Raw genomic sequence first — 20,716 nt, forward strand, 5'->3', positions numbered from 1 at the left:
TGTTGTCTATTCCCGGATCTTTGTTGCGACTCAGGTCTTTCAGTGCTCTGTCAAACTCTTCACGCAGTATCACATCTCCCATTTCATTTTCATCTACATCCTCTTCCATTTCCATAATATTGTCGTCAAGAACATTGCCCTTGTGTAGACCTTCCATATACTCCTTCCACCTTTCCCTTCTTTGCTTAGAACTGGGTTTCCACCTGAGCTCTTGATATTCATACAAGTGGTTCTCTTTTCTCCAAAGGTCTCTTTAATTTTCCTGTAGGCAGTATCTATCTTACCCCAAGTGAGATAAGTCTCTACATCCTTACATTTGTCCTCTAGCCATCCCTGCTTAGCCATTTTGCACTTCCTGTCGATCTCATTTTTGAGACGTTTGTATTCCTTTTTGCCTGCTTCATTTACTGCATTTTTATATTTTCTCCTTTCATCAATTAAATTTAATATTTCTTCTGTTACCCAAGGATCTCTACTAGCCCTCGTCTTTTTACCTACTTGATCCTCTGCTGCCTTCACCACTTCATCCCTCAAACCTACCCATTCTTCTTCTACTGTATTTCTTTCCCCCATTCTTGTCAATTGTTCCCTTATGCTCTCCCTGAAACTCTGTACAACCTCTGGTTTAGTCAGTTTATCCAGGTCCCATCTCCTTAAATTCCCACCTTTTTGCAGTTTCTCCAGTTTTAATCTACAGTTCATAACCAATAGATTGTAGTCAGAGTCGACATCTGCCCCTGGAAATGTCTTACAATTTAAAACCTGGTTCCTAAATCTCTGTCTTACCATTATATAATCTATTTGAAACCTGTCAGTATCTCCAGGCTTCTTCCATGTATACAATCTTCTTTTATGATTCTTGAACCAAGTGTTAGCTATGATTAGGTTGTGCTCTGTGCAAAATTCTACCAGGCAGCTTCCTCTTTCATTTCTTACCCCCAATCCATATTCACCTACTACGTTTCCTTCTCTCCCTTTTCCTACTGACAAATTCCAGTCACCCATGATTATTAAATTTTCATCTCCCTTCACTATCTGAATAATTTCTTTTATTTCATCATACATGTCTTCAATTTCTTCGTCATCTGCAGAGCTAGTTGGCATATAAACTTGTACTGCTGTGGTAGGCGTGGGCTTCGTATCTATCTTGGCCACAATAATGTGTTCACTATGCTGTTTGTAGTAGCTTACCCGCATTCCTATTTTCCTATTCATTATTAAACCTACTCCTGCATTACCCCTATTTGATCTTGTGTTTATAACCCTGTAGTCACCTGACCAGAAGTCTTGTTCCTCCTGCCACCGAACTTCACTAATTCCCACTATATCTAACTTTAACCTATCCATTTCCCTTTTTAAATTTTCTAACCTACCTGCCCAATTAAGAGATCTGACATTCCGCGCTCCGATCCGTAGAATGCCAGTTTTCTTTCTCCTGATAACGACATCCTCTTGAGTAGTCCCCGCCCGGAGATCCAAATGGGGGACTATTTTACCTCCAGAATATTTTACCCAAGAGGATGCCACCGTCATTTAACCATACAGTAAAGCTGCATGCCCTCGGGAAAAATTACGGCCGTAGTTTCCTTTTGCTTTCAGCCGTTCGCAGTACCAGCACAGCAAGGCTGTTTTGGTTAGTGTTACAAGGCCAGATCAGTCAATCATCCAGACTGTTGCCCCTGCAACTACTGAAAAGGCTGCTGCCCGTCTTCAGGAACCACATGTTTGTCTGGCCTCTCAACAGATACCCCTCCGTTGTTGTTGCACCTACGGTACGGCTATCTGTATCGCTGAGGCACGCAAGCCTCCCCACCAACGGCAAGGTCCGTGGTTCATGGGGGGACATTAATATTTATCACAACACTAATTTACATTTCAATCAGTATACAATATATCTCTTTTAGTCCTTGTGTACTTGTTTTTGTTGTGGTCTTCAGTCCTGTTTTTCTTCATTTTGACAATAACTATCTGAGCATTTCACCCGATGTTGGAGCTAGTATTTTTACATCCAGGAATCATGCGGACGACCTTTTTTATTTCCAATCACAAACTCCAGGTGGCATAGACTTTTGATTGGCTCATTGTTTACTATACTTCTCTAAACTATCTTTGCTTTAGTACTTAACTGTTTTATTTCCTACAGTAGCTTGTAGTCTGGAGGAAACTCTGGAGAAAAAAGTGAACGTGATCTTTCTGACACTCATAACTCCTAATAATGCTGTTGTTCAAACATACCAGAATGCTCTCTATAAAACTGTGTGACTTCTGTCATGAAACTGTCCTTTCCTTTAGGCACAGTACCTATATTTTAACTCCTAGATGCTCCTATGGATGCACTAACTCCTTCCGCATTGGTACGTACACCTCTTTCTTATCCCCATATTCTATTTTACAGTTCAATCCCCTTCTTGGTGCACCTGCCTGCACAGTATACGTCAGCCTCTCTTCGATCTGCCTATCTGCCCTTTTCTTCATTCAATAAAAGCTGGGTGTGCCCCCACTCCTTTGTGAGTAGGCCCCATGGTTCATTGCCCTAGTATACGTCTTTATGTATACTGTTGCTAAATATTACCTGGCAAAATTCAATTCTACTTCACAATTCACTTTTACCTCTGAGTACCTTATTTGATCCCCTAAAGTCCTCCACTACTTTTCAGCTTCTACCCTTTCAGCAGACCTCATATTTATATATAATTCAATATAACATACCTTTCTTTATTCTATACTTGTCCCACTATCCTACAAATCATCAGAACAAATGTTCGACTGATATTCCTAGATAATTATCACCATTAGTTCCTCCCTGGCTTATGCTCATTAGTTCTTCCATACTTTTTACTCTCCTTCATTTCTCACACTACCTTGTGCAATGTAGAACTGTCTCTGTTCTTATACCTATGTATAAATATATAAGAAGTGACAAGAGAAAAAAAAGGGATGATGCAGAACCATCATATATCAACCATACAATATGTGCATCTATCCAGATGTACATACGTCTTTATTCCTCTCCCCATCTCATGAAGGGCTTCACTGACAGGCAATAACCCCCCCCCCCCCCTTCCCATCTCCAAACATAGTCCTCACAGATTTCCTGTGACATATCCTCACACATCCTCATTCCCCCCACCAACCCTAAGAATCAACTACAAAGGAGCCTCCCTCCCCCCCCCCCCCCCCCTGCCAATCTGTCACCTAATATCATCCTGCAATGGAAAAATTGAACCATACTCTTTGCCAGGGCTTTGATAAACACTCATCAAGCCCTGAAATGAGGGACACCATACCCAGAAATCTTCCCATTCCTCCTAAAGTAGTGTCCCATCGCCCACTCAATCTGCACAACATCCCTATACCACTCCCAATTCAGAGTCCTTGCCACAGGGATATATATTGCGATGGTAGACTAAGGTGCAAACGTGCCCGAAGCACACCACCCAGCACATCCTACTTGAACCCTGTCACAGGCCTATCCTATCCCATCAGAGGCAGGGCCACCCGTGAAACAAGCATATCATATTCTAGCTGTACTGCAATCATTGCACAGCAATTTATTTGGGCGTGACCACCAACCTGCTGTCCAACAGAATGAATGGCTTCCGCCAAAATGTAGTCAAGAACAAAGTTGAACCCCCAGTGGCACAACACACCACTGAGCACAACATGAGGAGTTCAGTGGTTGCTTCACAATCTGTGCCATCTGGATCCTTCCAGCCAACACCAGATTTTCTGAACACCGTAATGCGTGTTTTCCTTACAACAAATACTTCACTGCCATAATCCTTCAGGCCTCAGCCTCTGCTAACTTACTGTCTTGACACCTCCTACCCAACAGTTTCATCACCCTCTCTACTGTCGCTCCTTCCTAGGCCGTGTCTCCATTTCATCTTCATCGTGCTCCATACCTCACCTTGTTCCTGCAGCTGCCACCACTCCCTCCAGTATTTCTATTTTACACACCTCCTGCCTCCCAGCAAGCTTCTAGCTACCCACCACTAACCCCTTCTCGTGCTACCTGCTCCACCCCCCCCCCCCCCCCTTATCTCTCTCTCTCTCTCTCTCTCTCTCTCTCTCTCTCTGTGTGTGTGTGTGTGTGTGTGTGTGTGTGTGTGTATGTGTGTGTGTGTGTGTGTGTACTGTAGCTTGTCAATGCATTTCTTCTGAAAGCTAAAAAAGTTTTCATTGTCTTTTGTGTGTGCCTGTCAGTGACTCAATGCCTCTGCTACCAAGTTGGTCCTGTGTAAGCAAAGATATACATAAAAAAACAAAGAGGCTCCAAATACCTGCAGCCAATTTAATAATGGAACATTAGTGGATATAAGTAAACTTGGAAGAAGATTTCACACAACTCATGACCTTCACCTCAACATAGTGGGAGAGAATTTAATTACCTGCAAGATTTTATAAATAGTAGGTAAAAAATTAAACCTGGAGCATTATATTCCAGAAGTTGTACCTCTCAAGGACAAAAGTAATTCTACAAACAAGAAATGTTGGGTAACAGAAGTGCAAGGAGCCAACTACAACACAAATGAGGCTACCACATGGACTTGCTAGGTGGCAGAAAGCACTCAGAGGTCAATGAGACAAAAGACGACTCCAAGCAAGTGCACATATGATTTTTGTGGACAGAATCTCTCCAAACAAAGATGAGATACGTGATGTAATTAAAATGGTCTTAGGAAATTTGGATGTTAATTTAAAATCCAGTAGACAAATAAATTGTAGTGACAAGTTTCTTTCTATACACCACCAGAACGTCCAGTCAGTCACAGACAATGTTTTAAGATTGAGGTCTTACTAAATATTGAACTTAATTTTGTCAGTGTTCTATGTCTCTCAGATTACTGGTTAAAGGCAGATCTGATTGATTCACTTTCAATACCATGCTAGACACTTGCAAATTACTCCTGTGGAAGAAATCACAAAAATAGTAGTACTACTGTTTTAATTGAAACTTAAATACAAAACTATTGACAGTTTTCAGTACTTCATTGAAGAAAAGTTTGAAGCAACAGCTGTACAAATCAGTGGTGCAAATACAACTCACTTATTGCTCTGCTAATGGGAATTTTGAGTTATTTTTCAATAAACCTGAAACATTGCTTAGTATGATACATGTAGGCATGAAATCAACAGCAATATGTAGGCAGTTAAACACCTTTCCTTGGAACAAGCATGAGAAAAAACTATCACTCAACCATATAAATACTTTGATTTAAACCAAACTAACAATTAGAATAAGAATTACAAAAACTACTGTTACTACTGTGGCCCAGATATTCGCAAACACAATTTATACTGCAAAATGCATAAATATAAATACAAGAGATCATGAAGTGCAAGTGGTAACCCTCTCAGACTATTTAGTGCCAAACCAACATGATAAAGGAACCATGACTAAGAAATTTCAACACATAGAGTGTAGAAATGTTCAATCACTTATTGTCAAGAGAGAGATGGGAAGATGCATTACACCAACAAAAACTTTGAAAAATTTCGAACAGTCCTAAGTATGTATTTATAACAAACACTTTCTGTGATCCTTAATCCAGTGGAGTTTGCAAACAGACATCTCACAAATCAATCTTAGAAAAGTAACTTCCTGCACCAAACCTGTCCATGAGTTCCTCAGGGCGAGGTAACAGGTAAGTGTCAGCTACTGTCTGTGGGTTGACTATAGGCTTGAAGTCAACACAAATGCAAATGCGATCAGAAGGCTTAGGCAGCAAAACAAAAGGACTTGGCCATTCACTAGCTTGAATGGGAGCAATTACACCATTCTCTTGCAGTTCTTTCAATCCCTCATGGTACCATACTATGCCAGCCTTTTCAGAGGCTATCTAGAGAAATCATTTCCAGCCAACCAGAATCCCAAACACTTCACCTACTTCAGATTCATTGATGACATCTTCGTGATCTAGATCGGGGATTCCTCCAGAACCTCAACACCTTCTCCCCCATTCACTTCACCTGTTTGTCCTGAATCCAAAAACCCACCTTCCTTTATGTTCCCCTCCACTTCAAAGATGCCACATCAGTTCCTCCATCCATATCAAACCTACCAGTCACCAGCATACTTCCACTATGGCAACTACCACCAACTCCATACCAAGAATTCCCTTCCATACAGCATAGTCACTTGCACTCATTGCATCTATAGTGATGTGCAGTCCCTCTCAAAACATACTAAGGGACTCACTGAGGCCTTCACAGACAGTAATTATCATTTCAATCTTGTATAGGAACAGATCTCCCATGCCGTATTTCTCCAGTCACCCACCAGCTGCCAAAGTTCCACCATATGGCCACACAGGAATACTCCTTTTCTGACTCAGTACCACCCAGGACTGGAGCAAATGATTGACATTCTCCGCCAGGGTTTCAACAACCTCTCATCATGCCCTGAAACGAAAATTGTGCTACCCTATACCCTCCTCACCCTTCCCACAGTGGTATCCTGCCACTCTCCAAGTCTACACAATATCCTCATCGATTCCTACACAACCCCTGCTCTAAACCCCTTGCCTCTTGGCTCATATCCCTATAATAGACCTAGATGCAAGACCTGTCCCATACAGCCTCCCACCACCACGTACTTCAGTCCAGTCACAAGCATCACCTATCCCATCAAAGCCACAGCCACCTGTGAAACAAAATCATGTGATCGACAGGCTAATCTGCAACCACTGTGCTTCATTCTATGTTGGCATGACAACCAAAAACCTGTCTGTTTGCATCAGTGGCCACTGACAAATTGTGGGGATGAAAGAACTGGACCATCCATTTGCTGAACATGCTGCCCAACACAACATTCTTTATTTTAATGACAGCTTGTGCTCTCTGCATCCTTCCTATCAACACTAGCTTTTCTGTATAATGCAGGTGGGAACTTTCCATCCCCCACCTATACCCTGCTCTCCCTCCTGTTCCCTGCCCCAGCCTCCTCCTTACCCTCACCAACTGGGATGCTTCTCTCATCACACATAGTTGCATGTAGTCTGGCCCCGGGAGCCAGGGGGAGTGGTCATGTGTGTGTGAGTGTGTGAGCTGTGTTTGCATGATGTGTGTGTGTGTGTGTGTGTGTGTGTGTGTGTGTGCACGCATGAGCCTTTCTATGCATGCATGCAAGGGTGTGTGGGGGGCCATTCACATGCATGTGCATTGCTGTGCTTGCTCAGGTGCAAATGACATCCCACAATCTGCAGAGATTTTCTGAATGAATAACAAATTTCAATCCAGTGAGTGGTCTTCTGTAATCCTAACTATTTAAATACATATTATTCAATTTGTTTTCTGTCGGCATTTCATATACTTATATGAACTCTAATAACAGTTTTCAAAAATAAACTTAGATGGCTTGATTTACTTTTCCTTGTCTGATAACATTATTACTGTGATTCTTCAGTTTCTCCCAGCATATTTGTCGCTCAAACAGTCCACGGGTATACTGCCGGTTCATAGTGTTCAATGGGCCGTCCGCCCTCAGGAGCTCAGTTCATCAGCGCACTTGATGATGGCGACACGTCTGATCGCCGAAATATTGTGCCCGTTGGACACAATGAACCGACAGTATACCCGTGGACTGTTCGAGCAACATTATTACTAGTCTGTAACTGTGCCAAGAATATCATTAGTGCTTTATTAACTGTATTAATTGTTTACAGGGTTTCCTTGTGGCACTTCTTTATTGTTTCTTGAATTCAGAGGTCAGGACAGAGCTAAATAAGACACCTTTTCAGTGGCCCCAAAGAAGAAGAAGGAACACCGATGCTAGCGATGGTATGATATGTAGAATGTAGTGTTGTAACTGTATACAACCATCCAGATGGTTGTATACTACTTATATTTTATTTCATGAGTATGTCAGTGACAACAGTATAGAAGTTCACAGAAGACAATGAGATTTGCACAGTGTACATGCCTAAATGTTGTGTTACTTCATAGCTTTGTACATGGCTTTCTAACAAAAGTTTTGAAACTGCTACATCAATGAAGCAATTGACAATAATCCCACTGCATTTTTCTCTGTATTTGTTTTTATCATCTTCAGCACAGTTGTTGTTCTATTGGATAGCTTTGCACAAAGTGACAAGTTTTAGAGTATAATTTTTGTCTTCAGGCGATATTAACTGTTACAGTACAATAAAATCACAATAAAAGGAAAATTTAATTTAGCACTCTATAAAATTACAAAGAGATGGAATAATTAGACAGTACTTACCTTTATGAGATGAAATTCCCAGGTACTTGTTGAAATAAATTCTTCAGTGTAAAAGAAACTACACCCATCTTCCAAGCCTTACATGTTCTTTTCTCAGGGAGGAAAGAGGAATAGAGTACATCTCACCTTGCAGTATACGTAACCTTCCAAACTACTCTGTTTCACCTCTCTTATTATGTTAGACATACAATACACTGAAGCACGAACACGCCAGCTTAATTTGCCCATGCCCTGAGAAAGATTGCTGTGGCACAGTCAAAGCATCAACTGTTTTGGTATTTTAGCATTTTAATTATTTTGTAAGCTGAAACTGAAGTGTATGGAGAGGGATTTTAGTGAGATTAATAATGACTGTGGAAACCCATATATTTATAGAAATTAATTTTCAGTTAAAACTTGTACATGAATTCTTTTAATTTTAATATATAAAATACTAAATCCATTTAAAATTATAAACCACAGTCTTAAAGGTATTAGTAGTGTAGAATAAATAAGTTTAGCTTTAGCCAAATAAAAGAAAGTATTTTTAATTCAATGCAGAGTGTCTGTGATGGAAAGGGTCTTAGGAGAGGAGTGAGTGTGCATTCATTTTGTTTTTGATACTAGTTTTTTTCTTTTTATAGATGAAATTAACAATTTCTATAGCCATGTTGTACTGTCAATGTACTCCAGGCATCAGTGGTAAAGAGATATGGGAAATGGTAACGTCTAATAGAGTGAACCGGTATAGGACATGGAAAAGAGGCTTGACCTGTTGCTTCAGTCAGACATAGATGAGCATCAGGTAATGCAGTTGTAGACAGGTCACAATAAAATTTCAGCAAGAGAAAGAAAGTTTTGTTGTTAGGCAGCTACGCTAGAGATGTTGATCAACTGTTGGATGATAACTGCTAATATTAGTTCCTGAGTAAGTGATATTAAAAAGGAAAGGGGGAAGGCAAGTACTGTCATGACTTGAAAAATATCAAAGGTTACCAATCCCACAACACATTTCGAAAGCTTCTATTCTCTTCTTGTCTAAACTATTAATCATCCATGTTTCACTTCCATACATGGCTACACTCCATACAAATACTTTCAGAAACGACTTCCTGACACTTAAATCAATACTCGATGTTAACAAATTTCTCTTCTTCAGAAACGCTTTCCTTGCCATTGCCAGTCTACATTTTATATCCTCTCTACTTCGACCATCATCAGTTATTTTGCTCCCCAAATAGCAAAACTCCTGTACTACTTTCAGTGTCTCATTTCCTAATCTAATTCCCTCAGCATCACCCGACTTAATTCGACTACATTCCATTATCCTCTTTTTTCTTTTGTTGATGTTCATCTTATACCCTTCTTTCAAGACACTGTCCATTCCATTTAACTGCTCTTCCAAGTCCTTTGCTGTTTCTGACAGAATTACAATGTCATAGGCAAACCTCAAAGTTTTTATTTCTTCTCCATGGATTTTAATACCTACTCCGAATTTTTCTTTTGTTTCCTTCACTGCTTGCTCAATATACAGATTGAATAACATCGGGGAGAGGCTACAACCCTGTCTCACTCCCTTCCGAACCATTGTGTCCCTTTCATGCCCCTCAACTCTTATAACTGCCATTTGGTTTCTATACAAATTGTAAATAGCCTTTCGCTCCCTGTATTTTACCCCTAACACCTTCAGAATTTGAAAGAGAGTATTCCAGTCAACATTGTCAAAAGCGTTCTGTAAGTCTACAAATGCTAGAAACATAGGTTTGCCTTTCCTTAATCTAGCTTCTACGATAAGCCGTAGGTCAGTATTGCCTCACGTGTTCCAATATTTCTACGGAATCCAAACTGCTCTTCCCCAAGGTCGGCTTCTACTAGTTTTTCCATTCGTCTGTAAAGAATTTGCGGTAGTATTTTGCAGCTGTGACTTATTAAACTGATAGTTCGGTAATTTTCACATCTGTCAACACCTGCTTTCTTTGGGATTGGAATTATTATATTCTTCTTGAAGTCTGAGGGTATTTCGCCTGTCTCATACATCTTGCTCACCAGATGGTAGAGTTTTGTCAGGACTGGCTCTCCCAAGACCGTCAGTAGTTGTAATGGAATGTTGTCTACTCCCGGGGCCTTATTTCGACTTAGGTCTTTCAGTGCTCTGTCAAACTCTTCACGCAGTATCATATCTCCCATTTCATCTTCATCTACATCCTCTCCCATTTCCAAAATATTGTCCTCAAGTACATCGCCCTTGTATAGACCATCTATATACTGCTTCCACCTTTCTGCTTTCCCTTCTTTGCTTAGAACTGGGTTTCTACCTGAGCTCTTGATATTCATACAAGTGGTTCTCTTTTCTCCAAGGGTCTCTTTAATTTTCCTGTAGGCAGTATCTATCTTACCCCAAGTGAGATAAGTCTCTACATCCTTACATTTGTCCTCTAGCCATCCCTGCTTAGCCATTTTGCACTTCCTGTCGATCTCATTTTTGAGATGTTTGTATTCCTTTTTGCCTGCTTCATTTACAGCATTTTTATATTTTCTCCTTTCATCAATTAAATTTAATATTTCTTCTGTTACCCAAGGATCTCTACTAGCCCTCGTCTTTTTACCTACTTGATCCTCTGCTGCCTTCACCACTTCATCCCTCAAACCTACCCATTCTTCTTCTACTGTATTTCTTTCCCCCATTCTTGTCAATTGTTCCCTTATGCTCTCCCTGAAACTCTGTACAACCTCTGGTTTAGTCAGTTTATCCAGGTCCCATCTCCTTAAATTCCCACCTTTTTGCAGTTTCTCCAGTTTTAATCTACAGTTCATAACCAATAGATTGTAGTCAAAGTCGACATCTGCCCCTGGAAATGTCTTACAATTTAAAACCTGGTTCCTAAATCTCTGTCTTACCATTATATAATCTATTTGAAACCTGTCAGTATCTCCAGGCTTCTTCCATGTATACAATCTTCTTTTATGATTCTTGAACCAAGTGTTAGCTATGATTAGGTTGTGCTCTGTGCAAAATTCTACCAGGCAGCTTCCTCTTTCATTTCTTACCCCCAATCCATATTCACCTACTACGTTTCCTTCTCTCCCTTTTCCTACTGACAAATTCCAGTCACCCATGATTATTAAATTTTCATCTCCCTTCACTATCTGAATAATTTCTTTTATTTCATCATACATGTCTTCAATTTCTTCGTCATCTGCAGAGCTAGTTGGCATATAAACTTGTACTACTGTGGTAGCCATGGGCTTCGTATCTATCTTGGCCACAATAATGTGTTCACTATGCTGTTTGTAGTAGTTTACCCGCATTCCTATTTTCCTATTCATTATTAAACCTACTCCTGCATTACCCCTATTTGATCTTGTGTTTATAACCCTGTAGTCACCTGACCAGATGTCTTGTTCCTCCTGCCACCGAACTTCAATAATTCCCACTATATCTAACTTTAACCTATCCATTTCCCTTTTTAAATTTTCTAACCTACCTGCCCGATTAAGGGATCTGACATTTCACACTACGATCCGTAACGCCAGTTTTCTTTCTCCTGATAGCGATGTCCTCTTGAGTAGTCCCCGCCCGGAGATCCGAATGGGGGAATATTTTACCTCCAGAATATTTTACCCAAGAGGACGCCATCATCATTAACCATACAATAAAGCTGCATGCCCTCGGGAAAAATTACGGCCGTAGTTTCCCCTTGCTTTCAGCTGTTCGCAGTACCAGCACAGCAAGGCCGCTTTGGTTATTGTTACAAGGCCAGATCAGTCAATCATCCAGACTGTTGCCCCTGCAACTACTGAAAAGGCTGCTGCCCCTCTTCAGGAACCACGCGTTTGTCTGGCCTCTCAACAGATACCCTTCCGTTGTGGTTGCACTTACGGTACGGCTATCTGTATCGCTTAGGCACACAAGCCTCCCCACCAACGGCAAGGTCCATGGTTTATTGAAATACAAAAATACCTTGATATTGTTTTGTTTTTGTTCAAGATTTGACATGAACTCTCACTACTGTTCGTCTATCACTGTAGCACTTCTATTAACCACAATAATGTTTCCAATTACTGTGGCTTCCTTGAAAATGATACGACCCCATCAGTCCCGAAAAGTTTCAAGACTGTATTAATTAAAAATAGAGAAACTTTTGGTTTTAACAGTTCAGCTGTTCTACATAGTATTCCTCCACTTGTGCACAATGCACAGCATGTTCAAAGTTCTGACCCCTCATGTGAATTGTTATATTTGGGAATAATAAGAAGTCATTTACCACCAAATCAGGTGAATATGAAGGGCAGTTGAGAGCTGTCACTCATTATGTGCCAGAATCTGCACTACATTTGCAGCCAGGTGAATGGGAGCAATGCCATGCAGTAAGAAGAAATCCCCTCCCTTTCATTGTTGCAGACAAACCATCTGAATCATCTTCTGCAACCAATCCATGGCACCCAAGTTATAGTGCAACTTTACAGAGGTGCCAGTAGGAAAAAATTCCCTTTGGATAATGCTATAACATCAACAAGGTGACAAACTATGTCTTCACTCTTGATTTTGTCATTTGCACCTTCTTTGGTCTTGACAAATCATCAAAGAGCCATTCTGCCCTTTGTCTTTTGTGGTAGGTTTGTTTTGATAACAACAAGTCTTGTCATCTATGATGATTTTTTCCAGAAAAGAAATGTCTGCATTTTTTATTCCAGTCAAGTCACAGCAGGTGTACATGCATCACTGTTTTTGTTTGCAAGTTAAAGTGTGTTGGACAAACTTCGAACACACTTTTCTCTTCTTCAAAACATTATGGAGAATGTCTTAAACACTTGTTTTACAGATGTTCAGGTCTTCAACAACAGTTCAGCATGAGACATGGTGATCATTTTTTAAAAGAGCGAGGATTTTCTCAACATTTTTGTTGTTTGAACTTCAGGGTGTATTGCCTGACCTCTCATTGTCCTTGAGCAACACCTGTCCTTTAAGATGTTTAAACAGCTCAAACACTCAACCATAAATTGAATACTTTAAATAATTAGTACAATAAGCCTTTTCCATGGACTCAAATAGCAGCATAGCCACTTTGCTGAGTGAAATTGAATGACTGCTAGTTGCTCCACAGCAGTTTATGACACAACAATGTTGACAAACTATGGCCATATGTCCACTACTTAACACTGCCTACTCACAACTGACCAGTGGAATGCATTCTTGTTGTTTACAGCTGTCAGTTCAAGCTGCCAGTGTAGCTACTATGCTGATGTCACTTACATGTCAGGTATAAAATTAGTCATGGAACTTTTTGGATGGACAGTGAAGTCAGACCACTTCAATGAATTTTTAACAAAGTTTGCAGTAAATTTGCACATTTCTCAGTAAGAGTAACTAACCAAAAGAATGCAGAAAATTGTCTTGGTAATTCAATCAATATAGTCCGTGGATGTAATTCTGATTGGGGAAAAATCATACACGGCTTCCCCAAAGCCCAGTCTTACACCCCTGACATTGTTCCTCATATACATAAATAATATTCCATCTAGTATGCAACAAATAGAATTAGTTTCTTTTGCAGATGACACCAGTGCATTAAACAATCCAAGCATATAAACATGAACAGAAGAAATGGTACACAGTCTTCTTAAAACTATCAGTGACTCATTTTCTGTGAATGCTGTCACCCTCCATTTTAAAAATACACAGCATATCCAGTTCTGCACATCTAGGGGTACTACACTAATGATAAGTGTAACACATGGTGAGGAAGTATTATATGGGGTTGATACTTCAATATTCTTGATGAGAATTTAAGCTGGAAAAACACATTTTGGAACATTATAATTATCAGATTTGAGCTCAGTGTAGTAAACAAATTTCCTGTGCTTAATCGAAAATTGTTACATAATATTTCTTGATAGAGAGTTGAAAATTAGTTGAGACATGTAACTCAGAAGACTGTAGACTGATTTAATACTAGTTAGTTAGTTTCAAGTTCATGGATCATTATGCACGATAAATAGTAATGATGTAAAAGAGTCATTTTACATTTACATTGCAGATTGTAAATATGGCTATATGCTGAAACTTATAATTATGTTTTTTCTTCTTTGTTTAAAAAAGAAAATATGCAGAGGTTACCACCTTTTACACATTACAATAATAGAAATTTTTCTACTGAGTAGAAGGAGTTATCAGTGAGATATGTTTTTCAGTTTGTTTTCAAATTTTACTTTGCTGTCTGTCAGACATTTTATATCATTGGGTAAATGATCAAAAATTTTAGTTGCAGCACTGTACACCCCTTTCATGCAAAATACAACATTAATGTGGAGTAATGAACGTCATTTTTCGTTCTGGTATTGTAATTATGTGCATCATTACTCCTTTTCAACTGTAATAGATTATTTACAACAAACTTACTGAGGGCATTAATATACTGTGAACCAGTAGTCAGAATGCCCAACTCCTTAAACAGATGACTACAAGATGATTGTGGGTGAGCACAACATACACTGAAGTGCCAAAGAAACTGGTATAGGCATGTCTATTCAAATACAGATGTATGTATACAGGCAGAATAAGGCACTACAGTCAGCAACACCTATGTAAGACATCAAGTGTCTGGCGCAGTTGTTAGATCAGTTACTGCTGCTACAGTGGCAGGTTATCAAGATTTAAATGAGTTTCATTGTGGTGTTATAGTCAGTGTATGAGTGATGTGACACATCATCTCCGAGGTACTGATGAATGGAGATTTTCCCCTGTGACCATTTCATGAGTGTACCATGAATATCAGGAGTCTGGGTTACATCAAATCTCCGACATAGCTGCGGTCGAAAAAAGATCGTGCAAGAATGGAACCAACAATGACTGAAGAGATTCAATCAATGTGACAGAATTGCAAACTTTCCACAAATTGCTACAGATTTCAATTCTTAGCCAACAACAAGTGTGTGAACCTTTCAGTGAAACATCATCGATATGGTCTTTCGGAGCTGAAGGGCCACGCATGTACCCTTGATGACTGCATGACACACAGATTTACGTTTCGCCTTGGCCTGTCAGCACCAACATTGAACTGTTGATGAAACTTCCTGGCAGATTAAAACTGTGTGCCCGACCGAGACTCGAACTCGGGACCTTTGCCTTTCGCGGGCAAGTGCTCTACCAACTGAGCTACCGAAGCACGACTCACGCCCGGTCTCACAGCTTTACTTCTGCCAGTATCTCGTCTCCTACCTTCCAAACTTTACAGAAGCTCTCCTGCGAACCTTGCAGAACTAGCACTCCTGAAAGAAAGGATATTGCGGAGACATGGCTTAGCCACAGCCTGGGGGATGTTTCCAGAATGAGATTTTCACTCTGCAGCGGAGTGTGCGCTGATATGAAACTTCCTGGCAGATTAAAACTGTGTGCCCGACCGAGACTCAAACTCGGGACCTTTGCCTTTCGCGGGCAAGTGCTCTACCAACTGAGCTACCGAAGCACGACTCACTGTTGATGATTGGAAGCATACTGCCTGGTTGGACGAGTCTCATTTCAATTTGTATTGAGCAGATGGATGTGTACAGGTGTGGAGACAATCTCGTGAATCCATCGACCCTCTTCTGAGCTTAAACACTTCCACTGGCCACCAAACTCCCTGGACATGAACATTATTGAGCATATCTGGGATACCTTGCAACACGCTGTTCAGAAGAGATCTCCACCCCTTCGTACTCTTACGGATTTATGGACAGCCCTGCAGGATTCGTGGTGTCAGTTCCGTCCAGCACTACTTCAGTCATTAGTCGAGTCCATGCAACATAATGTTGCGGCACTTCTGCATGCTCGTGGGGGCCCAACCCTATATATTTGGGGACAAGAAAATTTTGCAAAAACTATAATGTGAAAAATAATGCGAAATTGGCAATTTTTAATGAAATGTCACAAAATTGGCAGTTTTTAAAAAATATGGAGAAATGTGTCATTTTCGCTTGTAAAAAAAATGTTATAAATATGAGGTCGTCAATCTGCCGATTTTCATAACTGCTAGTTATTTAATATCGCAATTGCATTTTGACATCTTATTTCCTCAAGGCTTAGGTTGGTGTACAGTCTTAATATACATGATCATTTCCTGTGTAGCTATGATCTGATGTCAGAAGTAATATCAAAAGTGCAACAAAAATTGGCAAAAAACAACGAATTTGAAGAAAAATAATACCAAATTTGACAAAAACACTGAATTGATAAAAAAACTATAGAATCTGGCAAAAAAGGTAAAATCAAAGTTGGCGAGAAAGGTAACAACGAATTTGGCAAAAATAGCAGCCAATTTGGCAGCAAATACCACCAAATTAAGCAAAAAATAGCAGCGAATTTGCCAAAGAAATAACTGATAGAAAACAACACAAATTTTGAAAAAAAAAAATAAACCTTCAGAATTGGCAAGAACCTCCAAATTAGCTAAAAAATTCCGAATTTGCAAGAAAATAACCTCAAATTCAGCAAAAGAATAAAACCAAAAAGATACAAATGACAAAAGCAGCAATTTTAGCAAAAATAGCACCAAATGGCAAAAACAGTGAAGTTGGCACAAAAACCCGAAACTGACAAAAAAAAAACACCAAACTTGACAGACAACGAATGTAACAAAAAGATAGAAAGTTTAAAAACGGCCGAAAATAGCACAAAATTTGGCAAAACAGGGAGATTCGTATGAAAATCCAAAATTGGCAAAAAACACCAAACTCGGCAAAAAACGAATTTGACAAAAATATAAAAATGACAAAGCAAGCAAAAAATAGCACCAAATTTGCAAAACCACCTAAACTGGCATGAAAATGCGAAATTGGCAAAAAACAACAAACTCGGCAAAAATTACCCCAAATGTGGCAAAAATAGTGACACCTAATTTGTAAAAAAATTGCATCAAATTTAGCAAAAATGCAACTTAGCAAAAAATGCAACATCGAATTTGGCAAAAGAAGATAACATCAAATTTGTCTAAAAATATCACCAAATTTGGTCAAAATTTAACACCCCATTTGGCCATAAAAAAAAAGATTTTTTCTTGCCCCTATGTACATTAACTCCCCACCAAGTGTTACACTTATCAGTACCAGTCTCATATGCAAAAAAGAACTAATTCTGCATTCTGCTTTATGCATATTAGAAGGAAGATCATTCTCATATATGAGTAACAATAGCAGACCTATTATTGAGCTTCAGGGAGCCCCATAAGTGGTTTCTGCCCAGTCAGAATTATGATCCCAGATTGTGTTGGTTGAATTACCAAGTACAGCTTTGTAGATTCTTATATTTAGATATGACATTGTCTATTGGTTAGCTGTACCATTAATTGCATAAAACAAATTTATCTAGGGGAATAGTTATGTACACAGTCAAATACCATGCATAGGTCACAGAAAATACCAATCAGTGCTATTTTATTATTTAATGCTTGTTAAATTTGTTGAGTGCATGTATAAATGGCATTCTCATTAGAGCAACTCTCCTGAAACATGAACTGCGATTCGCTGGGGACATTATTATTACTTAGGTGGGATACTCTTCTAGAACATGTCATCTTGTTAAAAAATTTTGGAAAATGATATCAGCAGTGAAACAAGTTGGTAGTTCTTGACATCCCTCCTACCATCTTTCTTTAACAGTGACATATTCCAGTCTCTTCAGAAAAATGCTTCAAGTTAGTGATGCATTACATATTTCAGATAGGACTGTACTTATCAAACTAATACAAATCTTTACTACTCTACTGCAAAAACCATCAAAACCAAATGAGATTTTATTTTTGAGAGAATATACAATTTTCTTAATTTCAGAAGGAGAAACTGCTGATAAATTCACATAACTGAATTTTGTGAGAGTTAATTTTTCAACATATTATTGTGATTTTTCTCTAGAACTGTCTGTCCCTATATTTTTTACAACATTTAAGAAATAATTATTAAATGTGTACGCTATCTATGAGTCTTCACTTAAAGCCCTTCCATTCAGTTCAGCAGTAAGGCTATCCTGTTCTATGGCTGGTTGTCCTGTTTCTTATTTCACTACATTCCATATAGCCTTACGTGCGTTGTCAGAATTACTGATTTCTGATGTTATATGCATGTTACTTGATATTTTTTAATAACCTTTGTTAGTAATTTTGAACAGTTTTTGCACTGCGCAAATACCTTAGGATCTGTACTTCTTCTTACCAACAGATACATTTTCCTTTTCCTTTCACAAGATACTTTAATCCCTCTAGGAATCCATGATTTTTCCATGGCTGTTTAGTGTCCTTTCTAATTAGCTTACACAGAATGCTGTTTTCAAAGAATGACATGAATTTATGTTAGCATAAGGTTCATTATAAATTTCATTCTAGGTGATCTCTTGTAAGCTATTCCTAAAAACATTTGTGCTGAAGTCATTAATTATTATAACTGATTTCCACTGAGGACTATCTATACTGTAAGGCACTAAGATCATTTTTCCTACCAGAATCCTTTACAAAATTTACACTGAACTCACCACAGATTATTAATTGCTTGCTTCTGACTGATAGAGTAAGCAATACAGAAGCAGACTATTATTTGGTATTAATTCACAAGCACACACTTCTTTGTGCTGATCACTACAAAATCTACTTGTATCAATGTTTTTGAACTTGTGCTCTGTCTTAATGTATGTGACAACTCCTCCTTTGGTTTTGCATGAGTGAGATGCTGGAATGTAATTTTTTACATGTAACTTATCCAACCCCATGGGTATGTGGTGAATGGATAGGCACAAGCTGTCTGGCTTTTCAGAGCTCTCTAAATTTTCTACATGGATAAGAAGCCCTTTACATTATTATGTAGTTCTCTAATAATTTCATGAAATAAACTAACCTTACTTTTGTGTGCATTCTTAAGCATTTTGTGGGACCCTTCTGTCATTTTGGCTTCTTTCAAAACAGAATGCCTGAATCCTAATTCTCACCTAAAAGGTACCTCCCCAACACCAGTCACCACAGGGATTTTGCTTTGTGTGATGGCACGTTGAAAAAAAGACTGCTAGATGTTATTAGTTCTCAGACTAAGTTTTTCATTCTCTCTCTCTCTCTCTCTGTATCTTCCATCTCTCCCTTCCTTCTTTTTCCACTGGTTTGATGTGGTCTGCCATGAATTTTTCCCCAGATCTCCTACCACCCTCTCCCTCCTTCTTGTCAGTGTTTTCCATATATTCATTTCCTCACTGATTGTCAGGAGAATGTCCTCATTCCTTACCTCATCAGTTCCCCTGATTTTCAAAATTCTTCTGGAGCACCACATCTCAAATGCCATGATTCTCTTCTAAGAGACACACATATTCAGACTTGCACAACTCATGGACACGTGGCCACTATAGTTTCTTGGAACTAAGGTCTGACTGTGACTGCATTTGTGGTGGGCAGCAATCTTTGCTGGGATGTGTACACTACTGGCCATTAAAATTGCTACACGATGAAGATGACGAGCTACAGACATGAAATTTAACCGACAGGAAGAAGATGCTGTGATATGCAAATGATTAGCTTTTCAGAGCATTCACACAAGGTTGGTGCTGGTGGTGACACCTACAACGTGCTGACATGATGGAAGTTTCCAACCGATTTCTCATTCACAAACAGCAGTTGACCAGCATTGTCTGGTGAAACGTTGTTGTGATGACTCATGTAAGGAGGAGAAATGCGTACCATCATGTTTCTGACTTTGATAAAGGTCGGATTGTAGCCTATTGCGATTGCGGTTTATCGGTTTATCGCAGCGTGACATTGCTGCTCGCGTTGTTTGAGATCCAATGACTGTCAGCAGAATATGGAATTGGTGGGTTCAGGAGGGTAACATGGAATGCCGTGCTGGATCCCAGTGGCCTCGTATCACTAGCAGTCGAGATGACAGGCATCTTATCTGCATGGCTGTAACGGAGCATGCAGCCATGTCTTGATCCCTGAGTCAACAGATGGGGACGTTTGCAAGACAACAACCATCTGCACGAACAGTTCGACGACATTTACAGCAGCATGGACTATCAGCTCGGAGACCATGGCTCTGGTTACCCTTGATGCTAAATCACAGATAGGAGCGCCTGCAATAGTGCACTCAGCAACGAACCTGGGTGCACAAATGGCAAAACATCATTTTCTCGGATGAATCCAGGTTCTGTTTACAGCATCATGATGGTCGCATCTGTGTTTGGCGACATCGTGGTGAATGCACATTGGAAGCGTGTTGGTATGGGGTGCGATTGGTTACACGTCTTGGTTACCTCTTGTTCGCATTGATGACACTTTGAACAGTGGACATTACATTTCAGATGTATTACGAACCGTGACTCTACCCTTCATTCAATCCCTGCGAAACCCTACATTTCAGCAGGATAATGCACGACTGCATGTTGGAGGTCCTGTACGGGCCTTTCTGGATACAGAAAATGTTTGACTGCTGCCCTGGCCAGCACCTTCTCCAGATCTCTCACCAATTGAAAATGTCTGGTCAATGGTGGCCGAGCAACTGGCTCGT

The 20,716-nt window shown here is 39.6% G+C and overlaps 1 protein-coding gene across 3 annotated transcripts in view; it reads left to right on the forward strand.

Annotated features, from left to right (window-relative positions):
- Nucleotides 1-20,716, forward strand: part of LOC124549065 (parathyroid hormone/parathyroid hormone-related peptide receptor-like) — a 498,163-nt gene that overhangs the window by 460,484 nt on the left and 16,963 nt on the right. For all 3 annotated transcript variants that reach the window (XM_047125217.1, XM_047125215.1, XM_047125216.1), the window contains one exon: nucleotides 7,668-7,782. In XM_047125217.1, the coding sequence (XP_046981173.1) occupies nucleotides 7,668-7,782 (115 nt within the window). The remainder of the gene's footprint in view (nucleotides 1-7,667; nucleotides 7,783-20,716) is intronic.

This window comes from Schistocerca americana, chromosome 1, assembly GCF_021461395.2.
Source record: "Schistocerca americana isolate TAMUIC-IGC-003095 chromosome 1, iqSchAmer2.1, whole genome shotgun sequence".
Classification (NCBI taxonomy): domain Eukaryota; kingdom Metazoa; phylum Arthropoda; class Insecta; order Orthoptera; family Acrididae; genus Schistocerca; species Schistocerca americana.